Raw genomic sequence first — 12345 nt, 5'->3', positions numbered from 1 at the left:
CCTCACCTAGGATTCAACATAACACTAACCTAATACCTGGATCAAAAAGCTTGAACTAGGGGCCAGGCTATAGGTCAGTTGGTGGAGTGCTTGCCCTAGGACGCAGTGAGCTGTGGGTTTCATTCCCAGCACCACATAGACCAGAAGTGCTGGTACACACAGTTAGTCCCAGTTCACACTTACCCATGGCTACATAGTTCCATGCTAGCTTGTAATACATGGGATCCTGTTACGGAGAAGGAGAGGGAGGGAGGGAGGAGGGGATGAGAGGTGACAGAAACCAAAGGCAAAAGAAAGCTTGAACTGGTGGGTATGTGCTGTGTTACTTGAAGTATCTATGTAATTCAGAGACCAGCGATAGCTGTGTAGAGTCCTGATGAAGTGCTGAGCCATCTCATATTAAGGGGTTAGATCGGCATGCTTTTATGTCCTGCACCCACATACAGCTTGGAGCCTTTGAAGCACCATTTCACTGCTGGATAATAGACAGCCTCAGATACGGCTCAGCTGAATTCTGGGTCAAAAGAAGTAAATCTTGCCCTAAGAAATCATAGCTATAAGTCTTAATACAGATTTGGGGGCTGTGTAGTTCAGAAATTCCCATGCCACATAAATGACAAATTTGTAAGAGGTTAAAAACCTCCACTGTGACACAGTTGCAGAAGCAAGTACAGAATTGCGCTGAAGGGACACACTGTCAGTACAAGATACTTAAAAAAGAAAAACCTGCTTAAGGTAAGTTCATCATCAAGGCTGACAAAGTATGCGGCTGCTTTCTGTGACTAAATATTAGCAGAGGGAAGGCTAGGGTTAAACATGCAAGCACACAAACCATGCACTGTATATAAAGTCTTGAAACAAAAATGTCTGAAATAATTTCACCAAAGCTAGTAGGTCTATGGCTCTGAGGAAAGGCTCTGAGGGGAAAGCATGTATTCTGGTGGGGGACCTGAGTTGAGTTCCCACCACCCGTAGAAGGCAGGTCACCATCTCCTGTGACTCCACCTCCACAGAATCCAGTGCCTCTAGTTTCTTTTGGTACCTGCAATTCATGTGCACAGACACAGAATTAAAAGTAATCGGGCTGGAGCTGTGGTGTAGTGTTGGCAAGCACAAGCTTTGGTTTGCTTCCGGGCACCCACCTGGCAGCTCACAACCACCTGTAAATCTAGTCCCAGGGGAACTGTTGCTGTCTTCTGGCTGTCAGGAGCGCCAAAACACTCATCCACATAAAAATAAATAGAAAACACTGTCAAAGAGGATAACAGGATTAATTTCTCTAATAGTATGGATAATGAAAATGTGATAAAGTATAAAGAAAAAAGATACAAAGTAATAAAGCATGAAAAAGAATGACACTATTAAAATGCCCAGATTTTATAAAAGTCGGAATTTTTGGAAATGCAGAAACCTAATAATTGAAAATTTTAAAAGCAGCTGTTGGCAGTGGCGCGTACCCGTGATCCCAGCACTCGGGGAGGCAGATGCAGGTGGAGCCCTATGAAGTTGAGGCCAGCCTTGTCTACCAGCAAGTCAAGGATAACCAAGAATAGTCTCAACAAATAATCAAACAAAAAGATTGTATTTGTTAAAAATTACAAATCCAAATTTAAAGCAAACCATATATGAAAAAGATACTTAATTACTATTACACCGTTCTTTAGATCCTTACTTCATTTTATAGCGTAACACCTAATGTTAAATCTCAGTGCTTTTTGATCTCTATCATGGGAGTTGTTGTCTTTTTTAACATTGTTGATAGATTTTGTTTTTATTCATATGAGTGGGTGTGTTCCTTTATTTGTGGGGCCCTGCAGAGACCAGAAGTCAGACTCTGTGGTTATGAGCTGTGTGATGTGCTAGGAACCGAAGTTGGGTCTTCTGAATAACAGCAACTTCTGTTAACCCTGAGTGGTCCCTCCAGCCTCTTGACCTCTGCTCTATAAAAGGTCTGAAAAGTTAGAAAAGTGAGAGAATTTCCATGTTTGCCTATATCAGGTTTTGTTTTGTTGTTTTTATTGTTTGTTTTTGTACAAGTCTTTGCTTAGTTTTTACTACTTGTGTTTTTAATGATCATTTCTGGTTTCTTATACATCTATATCCACAGCAAGCTGATTTCAGAAGGATTTCTTTTCCCATGTTCCTATTTTAAGGTTCAAAAACAGCACATGTCAGTCTTGAAAACCCAATTTTAAAAAATGAGAGAGAGAAGGAATAGGTGTTTGATAGTGTAGATTAACCTTTCCTGGTTTGTTTGTTTTCAGACTGAAGGGGCTGGACTTGCTACCTGCATAGAATTATGTGTAAAAGCTCTTCGCTTGGAATCTACAGAAAGTACTGAAGTGAAAATATCAATCTGCAAGACCATTTCATGTCTGTTGCCTGATGATCTGGAAGTTAAGCGTGCTTGTCAATTGAGTGAATTTCTTATTGAGCCTACAGTAGATGCATATTATGCTGTGGAAATGTTATATAACCAACCAGACCAGAAATACGATGAGGAGAATCTTCCTATACCAAATTCTCTAAGGTGTGAGCTCTTACTTGTTCTGAAAACTCAGTGGCCCTTTGATCCAGAATTTTGGGATTGGAAAACCTTAAAACGACAATGTCTCGCACTAATGGGAGAAGAAGCGTCTATTGTGTCCTCGATTGATGAATTGAATGACAGTGAAGTATATGAAAAAGTAGATTACCAGGATGACAGCAGAGACACATCTGTGAATGGTCTTTCTGGTGGAATTGGGTCTGATTCTGGCCTCCTGATAGATGCTGATGATGAAAAGCAAAAGAAGAAGGAGATAAAACAGTTAAAAGAAAGGGGGTTCATATCTGCTAGGTTTAGGAATTGGCAAGCCTACATGCAGTATTGTGTGCTGTGTGACAAAGAATTCCTTGGACACCGAATAGTACGGCATGCTCAAAAACATTACAAAGATGGGATTTACAGCTGTCCCATTTGTGCAAAGAATTTTAACTCTAAAGAGACTTTTGTCCCTCATGTCACACTGCATGTTAAGCAGTCCAGTAAAGAGAGACTAGCAGCTATGAAGCCATTAAGAAGATTGGGTCGGCCTCCTAAGATCACAACCACTCACGAACATCAAAAGACCACTGCTCACACTGTGGCGAAACAGGAGCAGCGGCCCATAAAAAAGAATAGTCTTTACTCGACAGATTTCATAGTGTTTAATGACAATGATGGTTCAGATGATGAGAATGATGACAAAGATAAATCTTACGAGCCAGACGTGATCCCTGTCCAGAAACCGGTACCTGTAAATGAGTTTAATTGCCCTGTAACTTTTTGTAAAAAGGGCTTTAAGTACTTCAAAAATTTAATTGCTCATGTAAAAGGGCATAAGGATAATGAAGATGCCAAACGCTTTCTTGAAATGCAAAGCAAGAAAGTAATTTGCCAGTACTGCAGAAGGCATTTTGTAAGTGTCACCCACCTCAATGATCATTTACAGATGCACTGTGGCAGTAAGCCGTATATATGTATACAGATGAAGTGCAAGGCTGCTTTCAATAGCTATGCAGAGTTGTTAGCCCACCGAAAAGAGCATCAAGTCTTTAGAGCAAAGTGCTTATTTCCAAAATGTGGCAGGATTTTTTCGCAAGCTTATTTACTGTATGATCATGAAGCACAACATTATAACACCTATACATGTAAGTTCACGGGTTGTGGTAAGGTGTATCGTTCTCAGAGTGAGATGGAAAAGCATCTGGATGATCACAGTGTTCCTGAGGACCAACTTAACCCATCTGGAAACAATGTGAATCAGAGCACAGAGGGGAGCACTGGGGAAAGAAGGTCAGTGCTTCCTTCAGAGAACAGTACTGACAAGAGCCTAGGAACTGGTGATGACTGGGATAAAAGCAAAGCAGAGTTAGCTGTGACTAACCATGGCCACATCTCTGCCAGTGAACTCAGGCAAGCTAACATACCATTGTCAAATGACCTTGAAAACCCTGATAATACTGCTGCTCTTCAGGCCAATGAAGTAGCCGTGTCCATCAAGGTGTCTGTCAACCATGCAGTTGAGGATGCCTTTGGAAAGCAAGAAAACCTAACTGTGAAAGGCACTGGTGAGCCACTGATCACAGACATGCATAAACCAGGGGAAGGGACTAGTGTCAATTTATGTCATCCTGTTTTCCAAGAGCAGAAAGAGCATGGGCACCTAAATGATGCCCAGATTGCTCAGAATTCTTTATCAAACTCAGAATCCCTGAAGATGGGTGACCTTAACCCACAAAGCCTAGAAAGACAGGTGAGCTCTCTGATGAGCTTCTCTGTACAAAACCAGGCCGGACTTGAAGACAGTTCACAAACTCCCAAGTTTGAATGTGGAGGTAATGTTAAAACCTCATCCAGCCTTTATGATTTACCTCTTAAGACACTAGAAAGTATTTCATTTGCTCCAGCCCAGCCCAACCTGAGCAGTTCATCGGGAGCGCCAGCAATACCTCTAAAAGCCCCAGTTCAGAAATTCAGCTGCCAGGTTGAGGGCTGCACTCGAACATACAACTCCTCCCAGAGTATTGGAAAACACATGAAGACGGCACACCCTGACCAATACACTGCTTTTAAAATGCAGCGGAAGACTAAGAAAGGTCAGAAACCTAACAGCGTAAATACACCAAATCATGGAAAGTGTGTTTATTTTTTGCCGTCACAAGTGAGCAGCTCTAATCATGCTTTTTTTACACCACAGACCAAAGCCAGTGGGAACCCTGCCTGTTCAGCCCAGTTGCAGCATGTCTCGCCCTCCATTTTTCCAGCCCATTTAGCAAGTGTACCTGCTCCATTGTTGCCCTCAGTGGAAAGTGTCCTAAGTCCAAGCATGCCTTCTCAGGATAAACATGCACAAGATGCTCTATTATGTCCACAGATGGAAAGTTTGTCTAATGCTACTTTGCCAGCACAGATGGAAGACCTAACCAAAACAGTTTTGCCTTTGACAATTGATAGCGGCTCAGATCCTTTCCTTCCGTTACCCACAGAAAACAGCTCTCTCTTCCCTTCACCGGCAGACAGTGAGACTAATTCTGTTTTTTCCCAACTGGAAAATAGTACAAACCATTATCCCTCACAGACAGAAGGAAACATGAACTCCTCCTTTCTAAAAGGAGGCAGTAGTGAAAATGGAGTTCTTCCTTCACAAGTGAATATTACAGATGACTTCAGCAGCACCAGTGGCGAACAGTCTGCATCTAAGAAAGTGAAAAAAGAACGAGGTCGAGGCCCAAATGGGAAGGAAAGAAAACCGAAGCACAACAAGAGGGCTAAGTGGCCTGCCATCATCAGAGATGGCAAATTCATCTGTAGCAGGTGCTACAGGGCTTTCACTAACCCCAGGTCCCTGGGTGGACACCTGTCCAAAAGGTCATACTGCAAACCACTGGATGGAACAGAAATCGCACAGGAACTTTTACAGAGTGGCAGGCAGCCTTCCCTTCTGGCCAGCATGATTCTCTCTCCAAGTGCAGCAGGCATGCAGCAGCCACACCAGTCTACCTTTCATCCAGAAGCCTGTTTGAAAGAGCCGTCATTCCTGCAACTTCTTTCTGTGGAAAATCGCCCGGCCTTTTTACCAAGTACATTTCCTAGATGTGATGTGAGTAACTTTAGCACGAGTGTTAGTCAAGAAGGGAGTGAAATTATTAAGCAGGCTTTAGAAACTGCTGGCATTCCCAGCACATTTGAGAGTGCTGAGCTGCTTTCTCAGGTTGTTCCCATGGGCAGTGTCTCCGATGCAGCACAGGTAAATGCAGCGGGCATGCCAGGGCCAGTTGTGACACCCTTGTTACAGACTGCTTGCCACCAAAACACCTCACCAAACCAGAGTAGAACACCAAATTCCAAAACTTCCACCATCAAGGAATGTAACAGTTTGCCTATCTTTACAACAAGTGATTTACTGCTGAAGACTATTGAAAATGGTTTATGCTCCAATTCATTCAGTAGTTCTACAGAGCCACCACAAAATTTTACCAGTAATGGTGCACAAGTTTCTGTTATAAGTGGTCCTCAAACTGCAAGATCCAGTCATTTGAATAAAAAAGGAAATAGTGCGTCTAAGAAAAGAAAAAAAGTTGCTTCTCCAGTAATTGTATCTAATGCTTCCCAAAATGTGGCACCAACAGACTTAAAAATGGGACTTACAGCGAAGAATCTTACAGTCCCTGATCCTAATACACGTTCAGACATGATTCCAGATTGTGAACCTCGAGCATTGGTGGAAAATCTCACACAGAAATTAAATAACATTGACAATCATTTGTTTATAACTGATGTAAAAGAGAACTTTAAAGCCAGTCTTGAGGCCCATACAATGTTAACCCCTTTAACATTAAAAACTGAAAATGGTGATTCCCGAATGATGGCTTTGAGTTCATGCACACCAGTGAATTCTGATTTGCAGGTTTCTGAAGATAATGTTATACAGAACTTTGAAAAGACTCTTGAAATTATTAAAACTGCTATGAATTCTCAAATACTTGAGGTTAAAAGTGGATCTCAGGGTACTGGTGAGACACCACAGAATGCTCAGATAAATTACAGCATGCAGCTTCCTTCAGTAAACTCTATCCCAGATAGCAAGTTACCCGATTCTTCTCAGTGTTCCTCTTTCCTGACTGTAATGCCAACAAAAAGTAACATTCCTCAATCTGACGCATTACGTAAGGAGGATCAGATACAGGACATTTTAGAAGGTTTGCGAAATTTAAAATTAGAAACCGACCTTGCCACTCCAGCTCCCCAGTGTATGCCAGTAACCACACCAGTAGCATTGCCCCCTACTCCCGCTAAAGCAACTCCAAGTACTGTAGTCCAACCAGTTTCCGAAATACTGCATATTCAGCTTAATGACAGAGTTAATAAGCCCTTCGTGTGTCACAACCAAGACTGCAACTACAGTGCCATGACAAAGGACGCCCTGTTTAAACACTATGGTAAAATCCATCAGTATACTCCAGAGATGATTCTTGAAATCAAGAAGAATCAGTTAAAATTTGCTCCATTTAAATGTGTAGTACCCACATGTACCAAAACATTTACAAGAAATTCTAATCTCCGGGCACACTGTCAGTTGGTGCATCATTTTACAACAGAAGAAATGGTAAAGTTAAAAATAAAAAGGCCATATGGAAGAAAATCTCAAAGTGAAAATTCGTCAGCTCCACAAATTAACCAAGTGAAAAAACAACCACTCATAGCAGAGGAAATGAAAGCAGAATCACAGCTGGCCTTAGAGTCACCAGCAGTGACTGATGAGGCCCTTGAAAGTGTAGCAGTAATCCCAGACAAACAACTTACAGAAAAAAAAAGTCCTGAGAAACCAGAAAGTTCTTTACAGCCTGTCACAGTCACTGTTGAGCAATATAATGCTAATCTCGCAAACTTGAAAACCAAAGGAAGGAAAAATAAGAGGCACAGAAAAGAAAAGGAAGAAAAAAGAGAGAAGAATCCAGTTTCTCAGTCCTCTGAATTTCCAGCAAGATACAGACCCTACAGTTGTGTTCACCAAGGATGCTTTGCTGCATTTACAATACAGCAAAACTTGATTCTTCATTACCAGGCTGTACATAAATCAAATCTTCCTGCATTTTCTGCAGAGGTTGAAGAAGAGAATGAAGCTGGTAAAGAAAGTGAAGAAACTGAATCTAAACAATCAATGAAAGAATTTCGGTGTCAGGTGAGTGACTGCTCTAGGATTTTCCAAGCAATTACTGGCCTAATACAGCACTACATGAAACTTCATGAAATGACCCCTGAGGAAATTGAGAGCATGACTGCTGCTGTGGATGTTGGCAAATTTCCGTGTGATCAGTTGGAGTGTAAATCATCTTTTACAACATACCTGAGCTATGTTGTTCATCTTGAGGTAGACCACGGAATTGGAGCGCGGACAAGTAAAACGGAAGAAGATGGCATATACAAGTGTGACTGTGAAGGCTGTGACCGCATATATGCGACTCGCTCTAATCTTCTACGGCACATTTTTAATAAGCATAATGACAAACATAAGGCTCATCTGATTCGGCCAAGAAAACTAACTGGCCAGGAAAATATATCAAGTAAGGCAAACCAAGAAAAGTCAAAGTCTAAACTTCGGGCAACAAAACACAACAGATCTGGAAAAGAAGGAATAAAAATGCCAAAGACAAAGCGAAAGAAAAAAAGTAATTTAGAAAACAAGAGTGCAAAAATTGTGCAAATAGAAGAAAATAAGCCTTATTCTCTAAAACGTGGGAAGCATGTGTACTCCATAAAGGCTAGAAACGATGCCTTGTCGGAGTGTACAAGCAAGTTTGTGACCCAGTATCCATGTATGATAAAAGGGTGCACTTCTGTTGTTACAAGCGAAAGCAATATAATTAGACATTATAAGTGCCATAAATTGTCCAAGGCATTTACATCACAGCACCGCAATATTCTTATTGTCTTTAAGCGCTATGGCAGCCCGCAAGAAAAGGAAACCTCTGAACAAGAAGATGGTAAAAATGATGTAAAAGATCCTGACACATTTGTGTTAGAGAAAATTGATAACTCAAAACCAGCTACCGTTCCACAGGAAGATGGTATAAAAGGAGAAAAGGATGAAATGGATGAGCTAACAGAATTATTTATTGCAAAATTAATAAATGAAGATAGCACAAATGTAGAAACCCAAGTCAACACTATAAAGGTAAATAATGATTTTCAGGAAAATAGTTCCTGCCTATCAGAAAGACAAAAGACTGGTAATTTGAAGAGAGTTCATAAAGAGAAAAACATCATACAAAATAAAAAAAGAAAGGTTGATAAAACTGAGCCAGAGTTATTGTTGGAGGTAAATAATACACATAAAGAGGAAGAGACTGCTGTAGCAGTTCAAACCACGGAGGAGCATCCTGCGTCCTTTGACTGGAGCTCCTTCAAACCAATGGGATTTGAAGCGTCATTTCTCAAGTTTCTGGAAGAGTCTGCAGTGAAGCAGAAGAAAAATACTGACAGAGACCATTCAAACAGTGGCACTAAAAGAGGATCCCATTCAAATTCGAGAAGAAATATTGATAAGACTGCTGTGACTGGTGGAAATCATGTGCTTTCTTGTAAAGAAAGTGAAATCTTTGTACAGTTTGCCAATCCCTCAAAGCTTCAGTGCAGTGAGAATGTAAAAATTGTTTTAGACAAGACTCTTAAAGATTGCTCTGAGCTTGTCCTAAAACAGCTTCAGGAAATGAAACCTACTGTCAGTCTAGAAAAACTTGAAGTGCTATCAAATGAACCAGATAGAACTGTCTTAAAAGGAGTCAGTATAGGTAAGGCCGCAGCCAGAGGGCAGTACTGATGACTCATGTACTATAAATGCAGACCATTTGTAGTTTTATTTTAAATAGAAAGCCATCAAGCATGCTGTAATTGTGAGCTTTGTAATTTGTTGACGTGAATTAACCTAGCTTTAAAAAAATGAAGAAAAAAAAAAAGCCATGACATTGGTCATGTAGAACTTTATTTTATCCCTATGGGACTTGAACATAATCAATACTTCAGTTACTGTAAATAATTGAGTTAAGCCTCAAATTTCTGTCACCCAGCTGTCCTTTCCATGAAGTATACTGAATTGTTTGTGTGACTGGTGTCTCTTCAGCAGATCGCCACTCATGTATAGCAGCAGTTCTCTTTATTTGTAGATAGTTTCTTTTGTATATATTATTGTAAATCATTTTGCTGCCACCAGCAGTCTGTAAGTCTAAATGAGTAAATGATACATTTATATTTGCAATTTTAATTTTAACGAAGTGATCAAGTTTTTAAACTTTTATTGTTTTAAATTAAGAACTTTTTGAACTAAAACTAGAAACTGCCATAGTTACTTTTTTTTTTAACATAAAACATTTACAAGATGATGTCAAGTTCTTTTGCACGGTAGGCACGTTACAACACTCTGCTTTGTGAATTTGCCATCCTCTACTCTTGGATGGTGTTCATGTGAAATTAGAGCAGATTCTTTAGTTTCATATAGCTACAGAATTTTTTTTCTTTTTCCATTGCTTCTAATCAGATATAGTTACTATGAGTCCATGAAATGTAATGGAAATGTGAATAAAGACTTTACTACGTTGAAGATTTTAAACATTGGTATTTTAAGATATCCTTTGTCAATGTGATAGAAACTAGTAGTGGAGCAGTGTAAATATTCAAGGTGGTGGTTTGTGAAGTAGCCCAGTATTGCCTTAAATAAAATCACATTTCAGTTGTTCTTTTGTATGTGACCTTATACAGATTTTTTCCTCCCATTTTCTGAGGTTTATGGATGGTGTATAGCTTTAAACTGTATAAACTTTTGTGGAAAGAATTTTTTAGACATTTTTATAAATTTTTAAATTGGTATCATCAAAGTGAGCCCATCTTGTGTTTATAAAATGCAAGAATCCTTAACATTTATAGTTCCATAGATGAAACACTTTCTATAAGGAAGTCATGTTTTGATTTTACTGTTTATAGGCATTAGGTTGTGCAGATTTGTCTGTATTCACGTTATCTAATGATACAATTTTCATTAGATTAGTCCTCAAGAACAGTATTAGTCATGATTGATTATTTGATCATTCAGTAACTAGTTCTTCTAGCTTAGCTTTATTCCCCGTCCCTGTGCCGGGAGGTAGGAGGTGCCTGGAGCGCTGACAGCCTCGTGGGAACACAGCTGAAGGCAGTACTGGAAGCAAGCAGCCTCTCCATAGTCACTTCATGTTTGACATCAATTGCATTGGTTTTGTTTGTTTTTATTTTTGGTTTGTTTGCTTTTTTGACATGTTATAGAGAAGTTACCTGCACAGTGTTAGCCTGAGCTGTTGTGGTCACATGAGTGTGTGTTTCCCCTGTACAGCCTCAGACCTGCAGGGGAATGAATCACTTCACTGAAATCGCTGGTCCTCTGAATAAATAAGCATGGTGAAGGAATGAGCTTAACTTCTTTTGGAAACTTTAACATTTTATTATTAAAGTACTACGGTTTTATTTGTGGTATGTGATGGGTTGTGTTGAGTAGTTGGCCTCACCTTGTTAAGACTTTCAGTGTGCATAAAGCTGACACATGAAAATCCTTACCACTTGGTAAGCCAGCTGTTATTTATTAATGTTAAATAAAGGTGGTTTTCATGGTTGATTTATATTTTTTAAACAACTGAATAGTTCTAAGTTTTTGTTCGTGGGACATTTTCATACAGTTTTCTTAGAAGTTCTCCTCACTTTCAAAGATGGGTGTTTAGCAAAAGTGTCTGATAGACTATAGTAGCAGTGAGGGTCTTTGCCACTCATTGTGATTTAGCCACTGTAAGTGAAAATGCCAGTGCAGAACAGGCATTTGGGGACACGTTATTGAAGTACACAGAGCTGCCTCAAAAGCAGGCCTGTGCTGCGCAGTGAGATCTTGCCGGCGAGCCAGGAAAGGCTGGAGGTGGTGCGGAGGGTGCCTGTGCATTGTGTGCTTCCTTCCTCAGCGCAAGCTTGACCGCTACACGGATTTCCGTCTCCAGGGGAGGGCTTGCCAACACTGAGCGGCAAAAGTATTTAGTAAGCTTTCTTTAGCGTGAAACTGATTGTAAAACAGAATTAACTTACAAAACAGCATGCTGGGAAGGCTTTGGAATGGAATGCCATTGGTAATGAATAACAGTCAAATTATATGTTTTCAAGTAGAGTTTTTCTCAATCTATTCTTAAAGTAGCTTCTTCCTGCAACCTAAGTTTGCCCAAGGCTTCATCCTTAGTGGGCTGCCTCTTCCTCCTCCTCCTCCTTCTGTCACAGCATTTTTATATTACAGTTCAAAACCTTATTATTCAGAATACATCTTTGCCCTAAGTTAAGCATAATGGTCCTGGAAAGCTTTTCAGGAGTGTTAAATTCAGTTATGTTCTAAAAGACTAGACAGATACCATATGTTTTAATGAAGGGAAAGGTGGCCATTGAGTGCATTTAGGTTGAACAACTTATGTACTCATTTCAGGCAGTTGACACTGCTCAGCGCAGAGGCTGAGTGAACTGGAGATTAACAAGGCATGCACCTAGTGTAAAGGATGGAAACCCTAAGTAGAACTTAGAAATTGGTGTTTATGAAAGATACTAGTGCAAGACTTCGTGGTCAGAGATTTCTTGTGTTCCAGCCTCTCTAAAAGGAGAGAGTGTGCATTGGCTAATTAGGTATTTTAAAGTCTTCTAGAAAACAAGGTAGTTGTTAATGAGAGAATCTTCCAGGCTTAGTTGACCAGAAAAGCATTTTTCTTTCTTGATGTTGAAAGTGTCTCACTGTATTGATGTCTGAGGGACAAACAGAACTGTCTGAGCTGTGC

General features: G+C 40.1%; 1 protein-coding gene across 1 annotated transcript in view; it reads left to right on the top strand.

The window, feature by feature from the left end:
- Znf292 (zinc finger protein 292) overlaps positions 1 to 11180 on the top strand; it is a 77423-nt gene extending 66243 nt beyond the window's left edge. The window contains exon 8 of the mRNA XM_021642676.2: positions 2265 to 11180. Coding sequence (XP_021498351.1) covers positions 2265 to 9344 — 7080 coding nt within the window. The 3' untranslated portion in view covers positions 9345 to 11180. The remainder of the gene's footprint in view (positions 1 to 2264) is intronic.
- The last annotated feature ends 1165 nt before the right edge of the window (positions 11181 to 12345 follow it).

This window comes from Meriones unguiculatus, chromosome 20 (genome assembly GCF_030254825.1).
Source record: "Meriones unguiculatus strain TT.TT164.6M chromosome 20, Bangor_MerUng_6.1, whole genome shotgun sequence".
NCBI lineage: Eukaryota > Metazoa > Chordata > Mammalia > Rodentia > Muridae > Meriones > Meriones unguiculatus.
The sequence above is the reverse complement of the archived record's forward strand: the minus strand, read 5'-3'. Positions and strand labels throughout refer to the sequence as shown.